Source organism: Periplaneta americana, chromosome 14, assembly GCF_040183065.1.
Source record: "Periplaneta americana isolate PAMFEO1 chromosome 14, P.americana_PAMFEO1_priV1, whole genome shotgun sequence".
Taxonomy (NCBI): Eukaryota; Metazoa; Arthropoda; class Insecta; order Blattodea; family Blattidae; genus Periplaneta; species Periplaneta americana.
Window position 1 is genome coordinate 12068653 of NC_091130.1, and position 26223 is coordinate 12094875.

The window sequence follows — 26223 nt, forward strand, 5'->3', positions numbered from 1 at the left end:
AATCATCGGATCAAAACTAACTATAGCAAAGAATATCATACGAATACTTATTTTCAGTCAATGACTTTACTATTAATATATATATATATATATATATATATATATATATATATATATATATATATATATATAAATGTCTCAGTGAAACATACAGCAGAGTCCGTATAGGTCAGTTTCTATCTGATGCTTTTCCAATTCACTGCGGGCTAAAGCGGGAGATGCACTATCACCTTTACTTTTTAACTTTGCTCTAGAATATGCCATTAGGAAAGTTCAGGATAACAGGCAGGCTTTGGAATTGAACGGGTTACATCAGCTTCTTGTCTATGCAGATGACGTGAATATGTTAGGAGAAAATACACAAACGGTTAGGGAAAACACGGAAATTTTACTTGAAGCAAGTAAAAGCGATAGGTTTGGAAGTAAATCCCGAAAAGACAAATTATATGATTATGTCTCGTGACCAGAATATTGTACGAAATGGAAATATAAAAATTGGAGATTTATCCTTCGAAGAGGTGGAAAAATTCAAATATCTTGGAGCAACAGTAACAAATATAAATGACACTCGGGAGGAAATTAAACGCAGAATAAATATGGGAAATGCGTGTTATTATTCGGTTGAGAAGCTCTTATCATCCAGTCTGCTGTCCAAAAATCTGAAAGAATTTATAAAACAGTTATATTACCGGTTGTTCTGTATGGTTGTGAAACTTGAGAGAGGAACATAGGTTAAGGGTGTTTGAGAATAAGGTGCTTAGGAAAATATTTGGGGCTAAGCGGGATGAAGTTACAGGAGAATGGAGAAAGTTACATAACACAGAACTGCACGCATTGTATTCTTCACTTGACATAATTGGGAACTTAAAATCCAGACGTTTGAGATGGGCAGGGCATGTAGCACGTATGGGCGAATCCAGAAATGCATATAGAGTGTTAGTTGGGAGACCGGAGGGAAAAAGACCTTTGGGGAGGCCGAGACGTAGAAGGGAGGATAATATTAAAATGGATTTGAGGGAGGTGGGGTATGATGATAGAGACTGGATTAATCTTGCACAGGATAGGGATCAATGGCGGGCTTATGTGAGAGGCAATGAACCTTCGGGTTCCTTAAAAGCCATTTGTAAGTATATAAGTGCAAGTCCTTACATTACATGATTTAATATTGTATGAACGTTTTCGTTGGTTTCATACCAACATCATCAGATACAACATTCTATATAGCAATATCATCACTAACAGGTACATATGTCATGTTCTTAATAAGGCCAATTATTCCTGTGTTGAATTATTAATAAATAATACAATTTAACAGTAAAGCTAGCCTATATGTTTTTCATTTCCTGATGAATAAATTTCTAATTGTATTAAATTTGAAAAAGGTTTATTGAGAACGAATCAAATGCCAGCGAAGCAAACAACATGGCCTTATTTGGCGGACTTAACTTATTTGAGTCGGTAAATTAGCGTGATGATAAATAACGATGATGTATGGTACATTTAAAAGCGGTGATCTGTGATAGTTTACAAAACTAAAACATCTTGAAGTTATAATGTCTTTGTCACAAACGTTTTTACAGGATTTAACCAACTAGGAATCAAACCAGAGCCCGCCTGAGTGGAAATCACATGCTTTGCTAATGAGTCACATGGTAGAGGAAAACATCCGCTCAGTCAATTATGTTTAACAAGATGTTCGTAACTATTGCCTCTTAAACTGAACGCCCTGTATTCTTTTACAGGAATATCATACTAGTTTGTGTGATGTACTTAATGCATTGGACTGCAAAGATTTGTTGATATCACTTGAGCAGCTTAAGGAGGAATACGCAAGAAGCTCTGTATATGGAATAATGGTAGCTGCTCTGTTCGTGCCCGCCACTCTCTCCAGACCAGGATACGAAGTTCCACTCTTCTGCAAAGACCAGAGTCTTGTAAATGCCAGTATTTATACTGAGACGAGATCTATGAAAGTTACGAGAGAAATGTTCTGCGAGTTACAGAAACAAGGAGCTTTCAAACGAGCTGAGAAATTCAAAGGTTGAATACACTAATTCTATACAGAGTGGTACATTTAAAGTTGGAACTGCTAATTATTTATATTTATGAATAAATTTAAATAAGAATGAATTATATAATATTAAGAGAGTCTCAAAATGTCATTTACGAAAAAACATATTAAATGACATGATGTTTCCGCTTGGTAGCCGTTCTTATGGTTCTCAAGCTTTCTTTTAGCTACAATTTTATCCACGTAAAATATTTGTACAGATTCAGTAACAAGTACAGAACACTATTTGTAGCTTTCCTGTTTTTAATTTTGTGAAGAGACTGTCTCCAAAAAAGTTATAGGATTTGAAAGAAGGAATATTTTGAACATGTTTTCAAAAACTATGTATTTCATTTACGAGTAAGTGTTCAGGGAGTCTGTTTTTTTTCAAATGGCACTATATATATCTTAGGATTATTAATACAAAATACAAATAAATATATATATAGCATACATTTTATATTTCCACGCTCCATCTCAAATAGCCTAACAAGAAAATGTGTAATTGGTAGAGATCAGGGGACCTTGAGGGCCATTCAACAACCATTATTGTTCAGTTTTATTGAGTTTTGTCTATTATTATTATTTAATTCATGGCCTCTTATTCTCCATAGTTTTAACAGTGAAGAGCCACCGGCGTGACTCAGTCGGTTAAGGCGCTTGCCTACCGGTCTGAAGTTACGCTCGGGCGCGGGTTCGATTCCCGCTTGGGCTGATTACCTGCTTGGGTTTTTTCCGAGGATTTACCCGACTGTAAGGTGAGTGCCAGGTAATATATGGCGAATCCTCAGCCTCATCTCGCCAAATACCATCTCGCTATCACCAATTAATCGACGCTAAATAACCTAGTAGTTGATACAGCGTTGTTAAATAACAAACTGAAAAACAGTGAAGAAGTGTGTTTGTATGAGTGAAGAAGTGTGTTGTGTCAGTGAAGTGTATTGTGTCTGTGAAGTGTCTGTGAAGTGTGTTGTGTCAGTGAAGTGTGAAGTGTTTTGTGTCAGTGAAGTGTGTTGTGTCAGTAAAGTGTGTTGTGAATAATTTCAAGGAAAAATTGTTCCGGAGCCGAGTATCGATCCCGGGACCCTTCGCTTAGCGCGCGAACGCTCTACCGATTGAGCTACCCAGGAGCTATACACGACTCCGTCGCAATTTTTCCAAGGGTCGCAAGGGTCCCGGGATCGATACTCGGCTCCGGAACAATTTTTCCTTGAAATTATTCAAACCTGCTTTACAGGGAGCTACTACCTGAAAGCCAGATTTGTATAAAATGTGTTGTGTCAGTGAAGTGTCAGTAAAGTGTGTTGTGACAGTGAAGTGTGTTGTGTCAGTGAAGTGTGTTTCTGTCAGTGAAGCTTTATAGTTTATAGTGGCAGTGCAAATTATTTGAACAGTGAAATGTTTTTGAAGTGTTAGTGATATCAGGATAGAATCAGTGAAATGTGTCGTAGTTCCAGTGCAGTGAGTGAGTTGACAGCGAAATGAGTGTAGTGCTGAAAGGTACTTGTGCAAGTATGAACATATCATACTCGTGGGTTTTAGTTCGAACTTAGGTTTAAGATACAAATTAGATTTACTTTAAATGTTATTTTAAGTGATCGTGCTTCATTTAATTTAGGATGCTCCCTGTTATTATTATTATTATTATTATTATTATTATTATTATTATTATTATTATTATTATTATTATTACTGATAATTATTATTATTGATAATTATTATTATTAATTTATTATTAACTGTATTTATTATTAATTGTGTTTATTAATTGTCATTATTGAGTGTAATTGGTTACCACTGCCACCGGGTATATATATACCCATTGCAGTGTGAATAAATACATACACATATATACATACATAGTAAAAAAAAAGTTATATTGAAGTATATGTCTTAGATATGTATTCACATATTTGCATCGTAAATTTGAGACTATTTTTACAAAATAATGATTTATGAATGACAATAAATATGATTTTGTACTTTTGGAGGCGTGTAGAATTAAAAGAAATGGTAAAATTAACAGATACTTCAATTTAAAATAAAATAGAATGCTTGGAATATCCTTTATAAATAAAAGACGTAGTTCAAAATATTCTTTTTTTTTCTTCCCACTATAACTTTTGTATATAGAATGTCTTCATACAACTTTAAGTAGGAAAGCAACAGGGCAATATTCCATGCTTTTTACTCGCATTGTATTCCTAATTGTGAGAATAAAGTCATGGTGGGTTTTTAAAATAATTATATTTGTAATGAAACACGGTAGAATCATGATACAGCCACAAAGTAAAAGAATAATTCTCCAAAGTATTTGTTCTGTGATAACCATGGTTACTTAACGATTGTTACGCATTATTGTTGTTACAATCAATAAAAATTTTGACTTAAGAAAATCCACATGTTATTGTTGAACATCATAGCAACATGGTGTACAACAATTTGCCCTCTCTTCTTTGCAGAATTCACTGTAACCTTACAAAATTACATTGATAAGTTGGAACTGTTTACACAATTCCAAATTCCCAACGTAATATTACAAACCTTGAGCAAGATGGTACTCTTCCGTATTTTTCTGGCTGAGTTCGAGTATTAATACGTGAAACATTTCCACAAACATACATTAGAATGGAATTCATGGCCACCACGTTCCCCGGACCGCACTTTTCTACAACAATGTTACGACAAGCAAAGGGAGTACAATGTGTCCATTCTTTGTTTTTGTTTAGTCAACTGTCGGAAGACAGGTATGAACCTCAGAAGTGATACCAACAAGGCACCACTTATAAGGCAACTAAGTCAGGAGATAATAGTGTACGATGGCCAGTTTCTTTTCCCCTTCATTGCATACATCGCCGACTAGCTACGTAATACACTAATCAGACTTCAGATGTATACAAACAATTGTTCTTCCTCTGATACATGTCGTCAAGTGAGATGTACTGCCTGATAATAGATGTACGTATCAGCCAGAACCTCAATCAGAGGACAGTGTATCCATTAATGACATTAAATATTTGAAGGATGGATTAAGAAGAACTATAACTTATACAACTTTTAAGGTTCTTGGTCGTATATGTCAGGAACTGGAGTACAGTTTTTGTCTTCCGTGCTACTGGAGAAGACCACATTACAATTCGGTGAATATAAAATAGTTGGATAGTTATTCTATCATTTAGTCACTTTTCCACATCTCGATACATTTACTTAACTATTTAAAATCCCTCCAGAAATTTAGGGCAGACTGTATAATGTTATAGAACTTTTTTGTTTTTATCTAACAAGGAGAGGACACGCTCTGTAACATCACCGAATAGAATAAGATTGTGTGAGATGAAAGTACAAGACACACTGTTTAAAGTCATACCTGGTATGGGTGGCCAATGACCCCTTGTTTTGGAAATATTGGCTATTGTTTGTGACATACTTCCGTTAGGTGCCTAATAGGGAAGCATTAGACCGTGCAACAGCGTAGCTCGTACGGTTGGATGCTGAGTTGTTATCCAGGCAACCTGAGTTCGAATCTTAACTGGTCCTATATTTTTTTCTTTTAATAATGATTAATATTGTGATCACAGTTATCTATTTACATACCTATATCATATTTCTGAATGTATTGAATGCTTCATCATGTTTTAAACAAATTACTAATTAACTAACATTGTATTGTAAAATTTAAACAATGAAATACTGCTCACGTAGGAAGGTAAGATGTGTCACTGGCGTCTGTTCTATTTCTGTAGCAGCTATTCCATTTCATTTTGTACCCGATTCATTATGATTCATAAAAACATACATATTTCCTGCACCATGCACAGCAAATGAAAGAAGGTTGTCCACAGTCACACACATTTTTCCGCACTTCTGCTGCGAAACAGATATCCTTCACATTCACAAACACTTCTCGTTCGTTTATCAATTTTGATGCATACCACGCATATTTCAACATGGCTTTGAATATAGGAGCTGACAACAGAAAGTGAATTAAAAAAATAATAATAATAATAATAATAATAATAATAATAATAATAATAATAATAATAATAAGCTTTAAAAAGGAGAAGGCATTAGTATTCGAACTCGGGTTGCCTGGATGACAACTCAGCATCCAACCACATGAGCTACGCTGTTACACAGTCTAATGCTGTCCTATTAGACATCTAACGGAAGTATGTCACAAACAATACCCAATATTTCCAAAACGAGGGGTCATTGGCCACCCATACCAGGTATGACTTTAAACAGTGTGTCTTGTACTTTCATGTCACAAAATCTGATTTAATTCGGTGATATACAGAGCGTGTCCTCTCCTTGTTAGTAGAATTAGTCAACTCGGATTATGATTATCTTAAAAATATTGAAACATTTTGTACATTATCATAAGATGAATAAAACAAAAATAGTAAAATCTAACATTTGAATACACACTTACCTTATTTACACAACTACTTACGAAGTTTGATATAAGTATTAAAGGAATACTAAATTAGAAGAATTTTTAATAAAATCTTTTCCATTATTTCATACACATAACCAAGAAATTTCGAAGCTTGTCTCTACCCATGTTTTCAGATAAAAAAAATGGTTAGGTATAATAATCTCTGCGTCAGTTAAGCGGACTTAGGAATTTTGTAATGAATCCGACGAATACCACAGTCTACTTTTTAATCTGAAGACGAAAGTAGATCAAACATTCTAAGCTTTGTTACTTTCTGTTTCAACAGCAATCTGAAAAGTTCAATAAGATCTCTTCATAAAGAAGGCTGGAAAATAAACCATGGTAAGATTATACTATTTAATCTCACTGAGGTTTTTTCAATGTTATCAAAAACTAATTATTAAATATTTCTTAAATAAAGTCAGATTACGAAATACCATTTTTTTAAACGGTCAGATAGCTTCTACTAATCTTTGTGTATTCTTTAGAATCTCATTTGATTACTGATTTTCCCACTTAGATTAATCCTTTTTTTACTGTTTTTCTGAATATGTACATATAAACTGTTTTCAATGCAATGATTTGAAGTAGGATTTAAGGGAACTGAGGATATTTGGGGAAAGACACCTTCAATCGAGGACCTTTGAAGGTTCATTCATTTAGTGTTCTGCCTAAGGTCAGGTCTTTCACTGCAAATCCAGCTTTCTCCAGTCTTTCCTATTTTCTGCCTTCCTCTTTGTCTCCTGATATGATACATATATCTTATTGTCGTCCATCATCAGATATCTTCTTCTACCCCGAACTCTTCTCCCGTTCACCATTCCTTCCAGTGCATCCTTCAGTAGGCAGTTTCTTCTCAGCCAATTCCTTTTCCTCTTCCTGATCAATTTTAGCATCATTCTTTCTTCACCCACTCTTTCCAACACAACTTCATTTCTTATTCTGTCTATCCACTTCATACGTTCCATTCTTCTCCATATCCACATTTCAGATGCTTCTATTCGCTTCTCTAAGGTAATGTCAGCTAAATGGAGAAATGAACACAATAAATCGATTATTTTGTATTACATTATTTTAAGACTCAGTTTCAAAGTAGTATTATTTGGCAATCGTGAATTACTACACTAAAACTACGTTAGTCAAACTTCAAACATGATTTTATAAAAAAAATTAGGATGATAAAAACAGATTTCAGTATTAAAATCAGCGCTAAAATTTGCATTAGACACTCCCAAAGTTGCTGCAAAAGTTTTTCTTTGTTTTTCAGTATAACTACAGAACAATGCTTTCTTGAGTATTAAAAAAGCTTGTTAGAGAAATAGTAATTTCGATGTATCTTATTTAAAAAGTGATAGGGGTTTACGAAACCCCTTGCATTGTGTGAAACTTACTATTCTCTGTAATAAATGTTTAGGTTAGGTCAGGATGAATTTAAGGATAAAATAAATACTATCACATGCAGGATGAGTATACCCTATCCCATAATTACATAATGCTACGTGAGGGACTGTGTGGATTGACGCAGTGACGTAATTAAAGAATAGGAAGTGGGAGGAGAAATAATTAAAAGGTACGTGATCGGACGTCCTTTAGGAAAACCTCGAGGCATATTAAATAGAGAATGGAGTGAGAGGGACGGACCGCGTATGAAACCACAAGGCAAGCAATTAAATTCATCTCACACTTCTGTTTCCATGGTACCACGAGTGACCTCAGAGTAAATCTCGCATGTCAATTGTTAAAATTTCTCTCTCGTTGTACATTGAATACAGACGTTTCATGTTACAAATTATATAAATACAGTCTCCTTAGTTTTATATCAAACTAGTGTCTTATGCAGCAAATGCTGCAAACTAAGTTCATTAGACGTTCAAATAAACTTTTTTCAGATGTATTTTCAATGAAGAATAGCAGACATTCGGAAAGTTATTTGCTTCCATAATAATGAAAGATACTCTCTCTCGAGCCAGTACTGAAGAGAACCACGCCTATAAATATCTACACCATACCGCCATTAAATATATGAGAAAGACCCAACCCCGCTTGATTAATAATTATAAAAATATTTGATTTTTAATAATATTATTATCTTACGTAAGTTTTATAGCTTTCAGTAACATATACTATATATACTATATAGCCGCCACTCAGTAAACTATAGAAATCAAAATCTAATTTTAGTTATTCTCTACTTCTACTTACATAACCCCAAAACGTTTCACTTTCATATCATCAATATAGCATTAATATGTATAATTAATGAAAAATAGTCACATGGCATTAACTACAATACTATTTAATTTCTAATGGTAATAATGTCATCAAACCACCTCAAGTTTTGTAGTTTTTAATATCCAATACACAGCTGTACCCAGAAAATTACACACCACAGAATCGAACCTGTAAATTAATTCTAGTAAGTAAAGTTTTCAATAACAAATTTAATTTGAGCTCTAAATATGTCAGCATTCTTGCAGATCATGACCTTCGTGTAATATTGTTTACTGTAGTGTGTGTTTTGTTTTATTCTGAAATGCAATTAGCTAGTTCTCAGAACTAACGACATATGGATTTTAGAAAATAGGAAAATTATGTTGAAAAATTGACATTTTACTGAAAACTACTATTTTTCCGAAAAACTTTGAGTTCCAAGCTTCAAAATGACGGGTCATTTATTAAAATCCATCCAGCCGTTTTCCCGTAATTTCCATTACCATTTCAAATTATATATATAGATTCTGATACTATTAACCTTAAGTGTACCACTCTGTGTAGCGTAGTGTTAAACTGTTAGACACTGATGATCATTTGTTCATCATTTGTTCATGGTATCCAGGATTATTCTGTTTTGAAAATAGAAAGAGGATGAGTAATAGTGATTGATAATAACAGAGTTTTTCAACACCATGGTATTATCTGAAATTCGCAAGCCTGACTGGAGAATCCTTGGAAAAATCCAACCAGGTTATCGGTCAACGCCACATCTGCCCAACAAATGCTTGTTTCTTAAAACAACGCTCATTTTTGGTAACATTGATTCGTGGAATATACAAAAGAGTGAATATTCTTGAACATATTGAACTGTTCATAAAAAATACGGTAAAATAATCAACATATGAATAACGTCTTGATTTCAATGTCTTCATTAGCATGAATGTTGTAATATTATTATGTCGTACAAGCTATAACTAAAAAGTATTTTTTTAACTAATGACGGGTACCTAGTTGATTATTCGTCATTTTTCCATAAGAAGCCTACAAAGTCGTTGCCCAGGGTGCGTCGTAGGAGGCTGGTCTTCTCTACACCCGCGAAGAGTTGAGTTGATAATGGAGATTTATTGGGATACCACAGGGGGTATTCGAACCCGGGTCCACAGGGACATAGACCAGATTATCAGTTTTATAACAGACGAGTGAAGATCTCTGAGATGTTATAAAAATTATGACAAGAACAAGAAATCGACCCTCGTTTTGAGTTAACCTCAGTCATCCATTTTGCAGTATGTTACTTATCTACAGAAATATTACATGTAACGAATTTATTCCAGACATACCACCTTCAAATACAAATATTTGGTGTTTCATTAATATAATAATTAGTATAACAACAAAAACTAACAAGGAGAGGACACGCTGTGTATATCACCGAATTAAATAAGATTGTGTGAGATGAAAGTACAAGACGTACTGTTTAAAGTCATACCTGGTATGGGTGACCAATGACCCCTCGTTTTGGAAATATTGGCTATTTTTTGTGACATACTTCCGTTAGGTGCCTAATAGGGAAGCATTAGACTGTGTAACAGCGTAGCCCATATGGTTGGATGCTGAGTTATTATCCAGGTAACCTCAGTTCGAATCTTAACTGGTCCTATATTTTTTTCTTTTAATAATGATTAATATTGTGATCACAGTTATCTATTTACATACATCATATTTCTTAATGTATTGAACGTTTCATCATGTTTTAAACAAATTATAATTAACTAACATTGTATTGTAAAGGATAAATAATGAAATATTGGTCACGTAGGCAGGTAAGATGTGTCACTGTGTCTGTCCTGTTTCTGTAGCAGCAATTCCACTTCATTGTGTCCTGATTCATTATGATGTCATAAAAACACACAAAACATACATATTTCCTGCACCATGCACAGCAAATGAAAGAAGGTTGTCCACAGTCACACACATTTTTCCGCACTTCTGCTGCGAAACAGATATCCTTCACATTCCCAAACACTTCTCACTCGTTTATTAATTTTAATGCATACCACACATATTTCAACATGGCTTTGAAATATAGGAGCTGACAACTGAAAGTGAATTAAAAAATACTAATAATAATAATAATAATAATAATAATAATAATAATAATAATAATAATAATAATAATAATAATAATAATAATAATAATAATGATAATATCAATCTTTAAAAATGAGAAGGCATTAAGATTCGAACTCAGGTTGCCTGGATGACAACTCAGCATCCAACCATATGAGCTACGCTGTTACACAGTCTAATGCTGTCCTATTAGGCACCTAACGGAAGTATGTCACAAACAATAGCCAATATTTCCAAAATGAGGGGTCATTGGCCACCCATACCAGGTATGACTTTAAACAGTACGTCTTGTACTTTCATCTCACACAATCTTATTTAATTCGGTGATATACAGAGCGTGTCCTCTCATTGTAAGTTAAAATTTGTATCCTCTTAAACTGAACACACTGTATTCTATTGCAGGAATACCACACCGCACTACGTGATATATTGGCATCACTCGGTTACACAGGAAAGTACATATCTATGGAGCAGTTGAAGGACGAATACAGAAGGAGCTCCTTGTATGGTTTAACTTTAGCTGCGGTGTTCCTACCGGCAGTTGTGTGCAGACTTGACTGTGTGATTCCCATATTCGATGCCCATTGTAACACGCTAGACAGCAGCATATATAGTGAATCAAAATATATGGAGTTGATCAAGGAAATTCTACCGAAGTTTGAAGAGCAGGGAGCTTTCTCTTTCGCTGAGAAGTTCTTCAGTTAATCCTTGGTAAAGAGTATGATCTTTCTTTATCAGACATGGCATCTTGGGGACCGATGGAGAGGAACACCGTGCATGCAAGTTAACTGAATTCTGGAGCTTAAGGGCTATTCCATATGAAATCGATCAGTAAAAAACCTCGCAGTTTTTATACTCTAATTTTCTCCCTATTTATACAAGGTGCTGAGGAGAGTGCATTTGCAAAAATATACTATCGAAAGTCATACGGTTTTCGTATTATTGAGCGACAAATTCAGCGTAGTTTAGTAAAACAAGCCTCTTTCAGCGCTCAGAACTCTGGAACCGTTTACTGCAGAACATTGAACGAGAGTCATTTTGAAGCTGACATTTGGTAGGTTATGATAAGAAGTAATCCTTATTTTTATTGTATACAGAGAGACAGATAATCTGATTTTACTTACTTTTAGGTTTTTTCCCCATTTGTAAAAATGTAAAAAAATATTGAGAAAAAACCTTGCATTATTAAGACGGATTCGGCATTGTTTGCTTAATGTCACAGCAATAAGTTTCGGGGGTATTAAATAAATTATTTTCACACGCCTAGACTTGAACGGCGCAACACAGAAAGCACTGGTCGAGAGATGAAGATAAGCGAGCTTTGGGCGTCATTTTACTCCTGTGTTTATGAAAACCTGTGATAAAGATAGCCCAGCTATGCGCTACTAGACGAAACATAACGTGTGTATGTCTCCTGGCCTTGCTTGTCTCGACTAGCTCCCGCCTCACAGTCAGCCGGTTACTTCACGCGCGTACTATTTATTTTCTTTATTTGATTTTTCAATACTTTCTTATTAACGTTGCACCAGTAAAAAAAATACGTGTTTATTTGTACTTTCAATGCGGAATATAACTATATATTTTATAAATATTTTTTCGTGGGTAGAGGTGTCTTAATTAAGAAAAATCTAAATTTATCCATTTTCATAAAAAGTAAGAAAAACTGTTTACATGTCAATATAAACTTTAACTTTTCAGCATCAAAATAAACCATGATTTTTTGTCATTGGGTGAAAGGGTTTCGTAGCCACAGCGGTTTAAAGTTGCTAATTTTATGAAAATACGATAAATTAAAATATTTTTAATTTAAACACTATGAAGTTCTGATGCCTCAAACTTTGCGCAAAGCACTGTATCACAGTGGTCTACGGACAGAAAAAGTTTCATTGTATTTAAAAATTGCAAGGTCAATTTTCTCTATATTTCGGTCGATTTGAGATGGAATAGCCCATAAGCTTGTGTATAGCTGCAAGAGCGGCACATGTACACAACAGACTAAGGAGGAGGAACGCTGACATAAATAACTGTTTGTTCACCACGACCACATATACTGGGACATCATTTTATTTTTACTAACATTTCTAATATTAACCTGGCTATACCTTTGGATTAACGGTTGAGAACCGGAAACATAGTTTGCTACTCCCTTCCACGACTGGAGTTCCCGTACTGGCGTAAAATACAAACAAATCACTTTACTAGGTATAGGAGGAAAGGAACGTAGTTCATCCAATTACGTAAACTAGGAAATATCGCGAATTTGAGTTTGATAATTTTCATTAGGTTTTTGTTTAATAAAAATACAGTACCGTATTAACAATGAATGTTTTTACTCACGAACTGCGTTATCCATTCGGACGTATTCATTATGCAGTGTATATTATACTGTCTACAGCACATTAGCGTACAATATGGCGAATGAAGTTAAATTGAAAAATAATCATAATATGGATATTATTTAAACACATTTCTGAAAATGGTGGCCGTTCATTTCGATACAGTCTTCAGTTCTAATGTGCATATTATCGCACTATAGACTACTGTATATAATTCCAATCAGGTCTACCAGTTTCGTCCTTCGTACTAGTAACTCATGTTGAAATAATTCTGTACCTACTCTATAAAAGAGTACCTTACGCACTGTAAATTTAATCTTCACTTCTGCCCGATCCGAAAAGATAAAATTACTCGGACATCTATCTATTGTCCGTCCAAGTGGTTTTGTCGCAGGATCGTAGAAAGGGGGGAAATCACGTGACAGTTAATTATTTAATGAGGCCCTTTTATTTAAGTTATTTTAAAAAGTTGTATAATATTACGTAGACGTCCAATTCCTAACAGAAATTAATGTTTTTAGAAAAGAGCTAAGACAGCCCAGCCACTAGCCTTTACAGAGGAGCGAGCAGAAGCGGGTGGGGGAAACCGGGATGCGACGTAGTCAAACGGATGACAGTACCTTTGCGAAAATATGATTCATTATTGAAAGCTCTTTCGTCACTGGAAAACGCGAACATATTCCTGGAATGTACTATACTCGCTAACTCAGTACTATTTACTATAACCGTATGGCGACTTTGACTGCATACGCGGCCTTGGTTCTATGGGGAGGAAGATTGGAAGTTTACTAGTACAGGGGGTGGGAATGAAGTACATTAAAAAACTCAGGTACAATAAAAAAAGAAATGCTAGGGAAGTGATAAAATTTTAGCGATAAGCAGGCATGATTGGTTGAATGACGTCCTTTCGTACCGTTTTATTGGTCAAAAGTAGTATGACGTAGTAAAAGTGTAATAATCAAATTAATTTATCTTCAGTAGTGTTGTAGAGTTAGAAATAAAAATATAAAGTAACAAAATTGTCAGAATTGAGTCGTCAGTAGAAGATAATTCATGAGGAATATTAGAGTAATGTCACTGTGTACAGACAAGTGAACGTGGCTCTATTGTTACGTGAACTTACACACTTGCCAACCTTGTAAAGCTTTAGTATACTAATCAAAGAAGAGATTGTGCAACTCATGAAGGTGCGTTATCTACAGGTGCAAAGTTCAGATACTATCTTAAAAACTAGGCCCTTCTCGAGCTGTGTGTTTATTTATCTTAAGTTGAATATGAAAATCCCCAAGCTGTAATATATATATAGCTATTATATAACACGTTGATATTATATTCATTTTAGTGTACCGTTATTAATCAATCTAATGCACGAACTTGAATTTTGTTGTATATTTTCATTGAATTAATTTTGTGCATCATATATCTGTTTTATTCTAATGACATTATTGAATAATTATAATTGACTAAATTTACTAATTTACTAAATAAATTTAAATAGTCTAACATTTCTGGCCCACATTGTATTGTATTGTATTGTATTGTATTGTACTGTGTTGTATTGTATTGCATTGCATTGTATTGTATTGTATTGTATTGTATTGTATTGTATTTATTAACATTCCATGGTATTCATACATTGCTTCACAGCTAGAATATGGAACAAGTCAAAAACCTTAATACTATTATAAAGTCTTAATTTATAGTCATAGTCTAGATGAAATATATACAGAAGAGATTTACAATATAGTCTACTAGTACACTTACTTACTTACTTACAAATGACTTTTAAGGAACCCGAAGGTTCATTGCCGCCCTCACATAAGCCCGCCAGCGGTCCCTATCCTGTGCAAGATTAATCCAGTCTCTATCATCATACCCCACCTCCCTCAAATCCATTTTAATATTATCCTCCCATCTACGTCTCGGCCTCCCTAAAGGTCTTTTTCCCTCCGGTCTCCCAACTAACACTCTATATGCATTTCTGGATTCGCCCATACGTGCTACATGCCCTGCCCATCTCAAACGTCTGGATTTAATGTTCCTAATTATGTCAGGTGAAGAATACAATGCGTGCAGTTCTGTGTTGTGTAACTTTCTCCATTCTCCTGTAACTTCATCCCGCTTAGCCCCAAATATTTTCCTTAGCACCTTATTCTCAAACACCCTGAACCTATGTTCCTCTCTGAGTGAGAGTCCAAGTTTCACAACCATACAGAATAACCGGTAATATAACTGTTTTATAAATTCTAACTTTCAGATTTTTGGACAGCAGACTGGAATAATAACACGCATTTCCCATATTTATTCTGCGTTTAATTTCCTCCCGAGTGTCATTTATATTTGTTACTGTTGCTCCAAGATATTTGAATTTTTCCACCTCTTCGAAGGATAAATCTCCAATTTTTATATTTCCATTTCGTTCAATATTCTGATCACGAGACATAATAATATACTTTGTCTTTTCGGGATTTACTTTCAAACCGATCGCTCTACTTGCTTCAAATAAAATTTCCGTGTTTTCCCTAATCGTTTGTGTATTTTCTCCTAACATATTCACGTCATCCGCATAGACAAGAAGCTGATGTAACCCGTTCAATTCCAAACCCTGCCTGTTATCCTGAACTTTCCTAATGGCATATTCTAGAGCGAAGTTAAAAAGTAAAGGTGATAGTGCATCTCCCTGCTTTAGCCCGCAGTGAATTGGAAAAGCATCAGATAGAAACTGACCTATACGGACTCTGCTGTATGTTTCACTGAGACACATTTTAATTAATCGAACTAGTTTCTTGGGAATACCAAATTCAATAAGAATATCATATAATACTTCCCTCTTAACCGAGTCATAAGCCTTTTTGAAATCTATGAATAACTGATGTACTGTACCCTTATGCTCCCATTTTTTCTCCATTATCCGTCGAATACAAAAAATCTGATCAATAGTCGATCTATTACGCCGAAAACCGCACTGATGACCCCCAATAATTTCATCTACGTACGGAGTTAATCTTCTCAAAAGAATATTGGACAAAATTTTGTACAACGTCAACAAAAGTGATATTCCTCGAAAGTTACCACAGTTGGTTTTGTCCCCCTTTTTAAAAATAGGTACAATTATAGTCTACTAGTACAACACAAAGTTTTGGTATCAATTTCATGAAGTGTTATTGAATGTCATGAATTCACCTACAGAATAGAAGGCGTGAGAAATTAGATACCTCTTTAATTTGGCCCTAAATAATCTTATGTTTTGAGTTTCATTTTTTATATCGATAGGGAGGCTATTAAAAATTTTTACTGCCATATAACGCACTCCTTTTTGATAGCACTATAGACTCTCCGATGGAGTATGAGAGTCATTTTTTTGACGTGTATTTATGCTATGAACTGTTGAATTAGTTACAAAGTTTTCACGATTACATACGAGGAAGACTATTAATGAAAAGATATACTGACAAGCCATGGGCATTATTTGTAGTTGTTTGAAAATAGTCCTAACAAGATTCCCTAGATTTGGCACCTACCATTATTCTAATTGCTCTTTTTTGTAATAGGAATATACTGTGACCATCTGTGGAATTTCCCCAGAATATTATTCCAAAACTCATTACCGAGTGGAAGTATGCAAAGTATATTGTTTTTAAGGTATTGATATTTACTATCTTTTGCATAGATCTATTAGCAAAACAAGCTGAATTTAGTTTGGGGGTAATTTCTTTAATGTGATTTTTCCAATTTAACACATTATCGATTTTTAAGCCAAGAAATTTGGTTGTTGTTGTTTCTAATAGGGATCTATTGTTAATTATTGCGCTAGAAATTTCGTAGGTTGAATTTGGACAGGATTTAAATTGAATTATGTTAGTTTTGTCACAATTTAATACTAATTTATTGACTGACAACCAGTCACTTCAACACCGATTAACCTGTGGTTAAGCAACCTCTTTTCTATCCCTGTCCTCAAGTAACATGTTCTTCATATAACTATTTTAAAATGTAAATCACGGTTATTTACCTACTCATCAGGAGCTGCGTTCGTGTGTGGGTTCGATTTCCGCTAGAGCTAATTAAGGTGGGTGCTCCTGTTATGGCCATCCCCCTATTGTGAGTTAGTTAACCAAAAAATCCGCTAAATTGCAGCAGCCAATGAAAGGGCATCCTGCTATGTCATTTGATCGTTTTCCATCCAGTCAGGTTGAGCAATATGACGTCAGTTGCCTGTTTTGCGTTTTTCATGTGACCTCTTCTTATTTTTCTCTGGTAAGTCTCCTTTGTTTTATGCATGTTTTTCAAAGACTTGTTTCATGAAAACCATCATACTCCATTCAGTTTTTAATGCTCTGTTGATTGGTGTTCTCGTTGATGGCGTATCTTTTACGAGTTGTTCATAATCAAACGATTTTCGTGAAAGCTTACCTGCTCCTGATATGGCCATATCAAATGCACCATGGCCATGTCAAGTTCATTTCACTTTTATTTTTTCACCTGACAGATTTACATGCCTTATAGCTGGGATTACGCGAAAAAGTTTGTATTGTAAGAAAAAATGACGTCATAATCATGTGTTTTTTAATCTGAATCGGTAGAAGATACGTTACGTTGTAATAGAAACTTTTTTTCTTTTTGCAAATGTACTGGAAATGTTTGGCATTAGTAGACAATACAATCCAAATAACTTTAGTATTCGCTTTAGTGGGAGCTTTAGAAATTTTGTTTCAGATATAAAATAATGTCAGTCAACATGAATAAGAGGGGATTATGGGCTGAAGAAGCCATGTCCAAGGCAGTGAGCGGTATAAAGAGTTGAAAGTTCTCAGTTCAAGGCGCAAGTAAAACATTTTGTGTACCTAAACGTACTTTACGCCGCTATATGGAAAAAGATGACCCATTAAAGAAGTCAAAATTATGTGGGAGAACCACCTTGACACCAGAACAAGAAAACAGCTGTGCCAGAGAATATTCCGTTTGTCTTCTGTAGGCTATCCATTGACTCCTAACATTCTGATCCCGGGCTGGGTTCAGTCTTTGGGCTATACTACACGAACGTGAAAAACGTTGCGTTGACAACGTTCTTTTATAGGAACTTGGTTTTTGGTAATATGATCGCTTGTTTAATTGCATGACTATACTACACAAGCGTTAAAAATGCTGCGTTTGGTTGCGTTGCTTCGACGTTGGGAAGTTTCAACGCAGAGGTCCGCCATCTTTTGCAAACGTATTCATACTACATGTGCGTCACCAACCCAATGTCAACAACAGAGTGGATATTGTCAAGCAAATGCAGTTTTTACTACCTACCGTACTCTTGGTGAGAATGTAACCATTTCGAATACACCTCCACCTAAACAAGACGACATACCGGATGGTATTATTTCTCAGACTACTTCGGGTCGTGAGAGTAATGTAAACGAAACCCAAACAAAATCGGGACAATCTCTTCGCTCGACAGGGATAGGAAGAAAAGAAAAATCGGAAAATATTCTAGTAACTGCAACAAGGGATATTAAAAGTATATTATCAGAGAGTGTGGCCATACAAAGACAAGACAGAGAGAATGACAAGGATGGAAACAAAGCTTTCCTATTATCATTTGTCAAAATCATAGACAATTCACTTCCAGAGCTTGCAATTGAAGCCCGTTTCAAAGTTTCTGAAGTGTTCAGAAACCTACTTGTCGAGCAACGGGCAACATCAAGAATGTCCCAATTGTCAGAAATGTCGCTGTTGAGTGTTATTGCCGATGGTTCAAATGATTCTGAATTCATTGTTAATTTCGGTCAGTACTGATTTCTGCAGCTTGTAATGTTCTTAATTTTCGACATATTATGCATAAAATAAAAATAGAATCATTTTCTGCAGCTTGGAATGTTCTTAATTTTCAACATATTATGCATAAAATAAAAATAGAATCATTTTCTGTAGCTTGGAATGTTCTTAATTTTCAACATATTATGCATAAAATAAATATATAATCATTTTCTGCAGCTTGTAATGTTCTTGATTTTCAACATATTATGCATAAAATACAAATATAATCATTACAAATTAAGGCAAATTTTATTACTTACCTTAATGTTACAACCAGCTTTTCGACAGGATGAATTGATTTCCTCAATACAATATCAGTTTTCCTAATTTTATGAGACACTAAATTCAAAAGATCATCAAAACTTTTTATTGACATTCTGTAATAGAGAAAAAACTTGTTGGGATACTGTCGGTGATTTTCAAATGCAGTACAGTGAAACCTCTTTTTAAGGACACCTCCAAGAGATGGACACTCCTCATATACGGACAGATTTTTATGTCCCAACTGAAATAATATAGAAATAATGATAAATATAAAGCTCGTTTACGGACACTCTCAGACACAAACACGGAAAGTTGTTTCACAGTTCTAAAGCTTGTCTTACCTCCTAACTGCGGAAAGAACTTGGATTTCAAGACCTCGTGTGTTACAAAAATGGAAAATTTAGTGCAGAAATTCCTTAACATGAAAGAAGACAATAAGGTCCGCGATAGTGAAATTGTATTCCATACACGATAGTGTTAGTAGGATTATTCTCTTCACTTCAATTAGTTTTGTTTCGAGAGACATGGCACCTGAACGTAAAGGTTAAGTTGAAAACTGTAAATTACAGTACTGCATAACTGTAGACCTAGAATAAAGTTGCATGGCACAGTACTGTATTTTCCTCTTTCGGTCTTATCTACTGTAGCTCAAAGTTACAAGGAATTTACTGTAGTACAGTAGACTGTATTTAGAATTAAACTACAGTAATACATTTCATTTAAAGCGTGAAGGGATACATAATGCATATTATAAATTTACTGTTAGATTGGGAAGCCACCCTCCCAGTGAAGGACACCTCCCAGATGCGGACAGATTGTTACGTCCCTTCGATGTCCGTAAATGAGAGGTTTCACTGTATAAAACTTTCCTGTCGAAAGTCTCTTAACGTTTGTGGGATGAATTCACCATCTCCTTTTCCTCTTTTTTGAGACAGACATAAATTGAACACATAGCAGAGCTACATATGCAACTTGTAAAACATCCATTGCAGTTCAGAAACCAAACACAGCGTCCCTAACGCAACGTGTAGTTTATATATTTTCCATGCGTTACCAACGCCTGTTAACGTAACATTTTTAACGTTCGTATAGTGTAGCCCTTTGAGCTTAGCGTCGTGCAACGTCAGGGTTCCTCTTCAAAAACTGTCGAAACACTTACGACCAGCAGTCCCTTTAAAACGGCTTGTCAGGAGATCGAAGTCAAGGACATGCGACTCTGCGGAGTCTGTGAGAATTTCTACCACGAAGAGTGTGTTGGCCTCACTGCTGCTGACAAAGACATTTTTATTTGTCCCAATTGTGATCAGTAATTTGTTTGCAAAATCTTATTTTTGTCTTGTAAGTACTCTTCTCTTGAATGATTAATAATTTTTGTTTTTTGAAGTTAATTTTTATGTCAATTTTGTAAACAACTTAATTTTTGATGGAAAAATCTGTTTTGACTACACTTTTGAATTATAAAAAAGATTATTAAGTATCATGTTTATTAATTTTACACCAAAATTATTTAATTTTAACACAACTGCGGTATCAAACTGAAAACAATCACGATTTATAGAACATGGAACAAGGGTGGCCATATCATGTGCACATGTTCCTGATATGGCCACTAGGTAGACTTTTGGAATTTGGGACTTTTTGGACAATTAAAGCTATTTTTATTGGGAAATGAAATTGTTTTAAGAAAGTCCATTAGACTGAGAACGAGTAAGAAAAAAGTGGTTTACATTTTTTTTTCAAAATGGCGGCTAGAAAAATTCTCAAAACCTTAGCATGGCCATATCAGGGACACCTACCTTATTTGCATGGATTTTTCACCCAGTCTTTAAGTGGAATGTTAGGTAATTCCATAAAGAATCCTCTCGCCAAATATCATCTCGCTATCACAATTCCATCGACTGTAATAACCTAGTAGTTGATACAGCGTCGTTAGGCCTACATAGCCAAGTAAAAATACTAAATGCAAATCACCGAATAATTATATCCTGTGACAGGCCTAATTAATTCAATCTATTGCTCGGTATGCAGCAATATGCAAATATTATATTATGATTATGTTGAAAAATCACTCAAATAAACAGATAAGCAGGGAGATTCGAGATAAAACTCAAGTGTCAGTAATGGAAATGTTGGCATTACTCGCTGAACAGTAATTATGGCCACTCTGGTGTGATTTACATGTTTGCAACTTTATTGCGGGACGAAAATTTTATTTAAAATAATGTAATACTGTTTGAACTATTACTGTGTGTATATTTCAATTATAACAATTATCTATACTACCGCATAGCTGAAGTATGTTATAAACTATTTCAGAATTATTAAAAAAAAGTATTTTAGTAACTTTTAGTGTTTTATTTACTCTAACATTGGCATGCCTGTCAGGATTATAATGGCCCCTAGTCTGTAGTCGGTAATGTACGTTGTGTGTTTTTATCGCTTGAAAACTTGCATTTAGCTGTGTAATCCAATTAAACAGTACGTATTTTTTCAACTATTAGACAGTATTATTAGTGCTTAATATAAATTGAACAGAATTTTTAAGTTTTTAGCTCGTTTAATAGTGAAATACAGAAATGTCGCAAGTTTCGCCACCTGCCTGGTTAGACAAGAACTTCCTGGAGACCGCTCTAGCGGGCTCTGTCGATAGTTTCGAAGTCCGCACAATGGGGGCTGTAGGAGACGGCTACACCAGCGCTCTCCTGCGGGTGAAAGTACAATTGAAGTCCGGGAAAACTGAAAATGTTGTCGTAAAGCGCCTAGTTCAGACAAATGAAAATAGCAAGTTTATCACAGAGACGACTATGTTTGACAGAGAAATCCTTATGTACAAAGAAACTCTTCCACAGCTGCAGAAACTTCTAGAGAAGGCTTTTCCAGGTATGTGTTTTACTAAATTTATAGTTAAATGGTGTAATTCAGGGGTTCTCAACATTTTTTAAGATTGTGAGTACAAGAGAATTTTAATTGACATAAATATTCATTTTAGTTTCAAATCCATTTTCCCGCAAGTTTATTTTTCTTGATTCAACACCAACTATTTTATGTCAGATATTAATCAATCTGGATAAAATGTTTACTCAAGTATTTATGAGACAGCTGCATGTTTCTATGAATTTATTTTGTGAGAAATGCTGCTAGTTTATTTTATTAACTTTTTTTCATGAATTATAGAAAAATAACATTTTTAAAATTAAAAAAAAAATGAAGTAGATAAATATAAATAAGCAAACAAACAAGCAAGCGAGCAAGCGAGCAAGCGTATGTGTATAAGTAATGTTTAAACGTATTAGTTAATAGGTGTAAGAGTGAATAAGTAAATAAGTAAAAAAATAAGAAATGAATAAATAAATAAGTAGTGAATGAATGAAAAAATAAATCAGTAAATAAGTATGCGAACGTAGAAATGAATGAATGAATGAATGAATAAATAAATCAATGGTTAATGAATGAATAAATGAATAAATAAATCAATGTATGAATAAATAAAGAAGTAAATAAATAAATAGATATATAAAAAGGGACATACATAAATAAATAGAGAAATTAATAACTAAATAAATAGAGAAATAAATAAGTAAATAAATAGAGAAACAAATAAATAAACATAGAAATAAATAAATAGAGAAATAAATAACTAACTAAATAAATAAATAAATAGAGAAATAAATAAATAGAGAAATAAATAACTAAATAAATAAATAGAAAAATAAACAGAGAAATAAAGAAATAGAGAAATAAATAACTAAATAAATAAATAAATAAATAGAGAAATAAATAAATAGAGAAATAAATAACTAAATAAATAAATAAATAGAGAAATAGAAAAATAAACAGAGAAATAAATAACTAAATAAATAGAGAAATAGAAAAATAAACAAATAAATAAATGGAGAAATAAATAAATAAATAAATAGAGAAATAAATAAATAGAGAAATAAATAAATAGAGAAATAAATAACTAAATAAATAAATAAATAGAAAAATAAACAGAGAAATAAATCAATAGAGAAATAAATAACTAAATAAATAAATAAATAGAGAAATAGAAAAATAAACAGAGAAATAAATAACTAAATAAATAAATAAATAGAGAAATAAATAAATAGAGAAATAAATAACTAAATAAATAAATAAATAGAAAAATAAACAGAGAAATAAATCAATAGAGAAATAAATAAATAAATAGAGAAATAAATAACTAAATAAATAAATAAATAAACAGAGAAATAAAGCAATAGAGAAATAAATAACTAAATAAATAAATAAATAGAGAAATAAATAAATAGAGAAATAAATAAATAGAGAAATAAATAACTAAATAAATAAATAGAGAAATAAATAACTAAATAAATAAATAAATTAATAGAAAAATAAACAGAGAAATAAATCAATAGAGAAATAAATAACTAAATAAATAAATAAATAGAAAAATAAACAGAGAAATAAATCAATAGAGAATTAAATAACTAAATAAATAAATAAATAAATAAATAGAGAAATAAATAACTAAATAAATAAATAGAAAAATAGAAAAATAAACAGAGAAATAAATAAATAGAAAAATAAATAACTAAATAAATAGAAAAATAAATAAATAGAGAAATAAATAACTAAATAAATAAATAAATAGAGAAATAGAAAAATAAACAGAGAAATAAATAACTAACTAAATAAATAAATAGAGAAATAAATAACTAACTAAATAAATAAATAGAGAAATAAATAAACAGAGAAATAAATAAATAGAGAAATAAATAAATAGAGAAATAAATAACTAACTAAATAAATAAATAGAGAAATAAATAAACAGAGAAATAAATAAATAGAGAAATAAATAAATAGAGAAATAAATAACTAACTAAATAAATAAATAGAGAAATAAATAAATAAATAAATAGAGAAATAAGTAGAGAAATAAATAAATAAATAAATAGAGAAATAAATAGCTAAATAAATAAGTAAGTAAATAAAAAAATTGTAACGCACAAATAGGTGGATGGATGGGTGGATTGCAGACGGAGGTTGTTACAAATCCACAGTCACTAAAGATACAGCTTCTTTTGCTGTAAATACGAAATTTTCCGGTTACCAGACCGTAAACATGAATTTCAATAATATAGAAACATACAATTTTATAATAACCATTAGTAATTGAACTTTTGTTCATATGAATCAAATGTTTCCAAACAATTTCAAGAATAATTTTCAAAAATCATGGCAATTCTACGTGAATGTCTTTGTGTACTATCATATGAAAAGTTACTATAATAGCAATTTCGATGGTACTTAGTCAATCGATTGTCCGATAGGGGATGTGCAGCCGATCGCTCCACGCCACTTCTACTCCTGCGACGGCACTGTGGTGATGGAGGACCTGAGTGCGTCCGGGTTCACCATGCCTGACCGACGCGAGGGAATGGATCTGGAGCACACTTTGCTGCTCATGCGCACAGCTGCCAGGTTCCACGCAGCTTCAGTGGTTCTGTATCAACAGGTGGATCCAGAGTCCATGGCTCTCTACAGTAAAAGCATCTTCAGTGAGGCCCCCATCAATAACATGAGGAAGTTCTTCACAGGTACCAGCTCTGCTTTCATGCCTGTGGGGAGTCGGATGTTATCTCCTGCAAAATAATGATAAAAAATTAGTCTATCTTCAAGCAGTCATAAATATAATACTACTAGTGGCTTGTGCAGCAAATGCTGCTGCAAACTAAGTTCGTTAGACGTTCAAATAAAAATTTTTCAGATTTATTTTCAATGAAGAATACTTGTCTTTTTGATAATTATTTGCTTCCATAATAATGAAACATACTCCCTCTGAGTGGATTTTTTTAGGCCAAATCTTTTTCTTGAACCTATCTAACTTCAGTTTTTGAGTTTCAACGCGAAAACGCAAGTATCAATGTCAGGACGATAGCAGTAGCTATTTCAGGTCATTGTGGATTGTAGGCAAAAGTTAAAAAAATGTCAGGTTTGCTAAGCTTTCGAACAATAGCATTTTCGTATAGCTGCTGCATGTAGAACTTGAAATATAGAGCGTAAAATCATTTTATCCTACTAAGAGATCTTGCTGAAATGATCTGGAGACTACAAAATTTTCTAGGCCTCTTCTTTTATCAGTAAGTAGTACCTTTTATCTTTCCTTAGGAACTGTAATTTCTGCGCTCTCTCGAGCCAATATTGAAGACAATGACACATATCAATATCTACACTACACCGCCATTAAGTATATGAAAAAGACCCAACCCCACTGGGTTAATAAGTATTAAAATATTTGATTTTTAATCACAATATTATTATCTTACTTAAGTTTTGTAGTTATATATAGCAGTCACTCAGTAAATTATGGAAATGAAGATCTAAATTAAGATATTATCTACATTTACTTACATAACCTCAAAACGTTTCACTTTCATGTCACCAACGTAGCATCAATATTATGTACAATTAATGAAAAATAGACGCATCATGATATTAACTATAATAATATTTAATTTCTAATGGTAATAATGTCATCAAACCACCTCAAGTTTCGTAGATTTGAATATCCAATACTAAATATGTCGGCAATCCTGCAGGTCATGGCCTTCGTGTAATAGCCTATTGTTTATTGTAGTGTGTGTTTTGTTCTGAAATTCAAACAAGTCGGCCGTGATTCAATAAAATTAGTTCTCAAAACTGACAACAGATGGATTTTTGGAAAATAGGAAAATTATGTAGGAAAATTGACATTTCAGTGAAAACTACTACTTTTCCGAAAAACTTTGGATGCCAGGCATGAAAATGAGGGGTCACTCATTAAAATCCGTTCAGCCGTTTTCCCGTAATTTCCATTACCAGTTCAAATTATATATATATATATATATATATATATATATATATATATATATATATATATATATATATATATATAGATAGATAGATAGATTTATCACAGTTCTTTCCTTTTTTTTACTGATGTGTGTATACACAAGTTTATAAAA

General features: G+C 33.3%; 2 protein-coding genes across 6 annotated transcripts in view; both read left to right on the top strand.

Annotated features, from left to right (window-relative positions):
- Positions 1-14927, top strand: part of LOC138713154 (uncharacterized) — a 40300-nt gene extending 25373 nt beyond the window's left edge. For 3 of the 4 annotated variants that reach the window (XM_069844987.1, XM_069844986.1, XM_069844985.1), the window contains exons 5-6: positions 1743-2040; positions 11235-11399. In XM_069844987.1, coding sequence (XP_069701088.1) covers positions 1743-2040; positions 11235-11257 — 321 coding nt within the window. In that variant the 3' untranslated portion in view covers positions 11258-11399. Of the gene's footprint in view, positions 1-1742; positions 2041-11234 lie in introns of all 4 variants that reach the window. The other variant, XM_069844988.1, reaches the window with a different exon arrangement.
- Positions 14928-21603: 6676 nt separating this feature from the next.
- LOC138713155 (uncharacterized) overlaps positions 21604-26223 on the top strand; it is a 51303-nt gene continuing 46683 nt past the window's right edge. Inside the window, exons 1-3 of one of the 2 annotated variants that reach the window (XM_069844989.1) lie at positions 21618-21715; positions 21802-22117; positions 24550-24816. In XM_069844989.1, coding sequence (XP_069701090.1) covers positions 21814-22117; positions 24550-24816 — 571 coding nt within the window. In that variant the 5' untranslated portion in view covers positions 21618-21715; positions 21802-21813. Of the gene's footprint in view, positions 22118-24549; positions 24817-26223 lie in introns of both variants that reach the window. The other variant, XM_069844995.1, reaches the window with a different exon arrangement.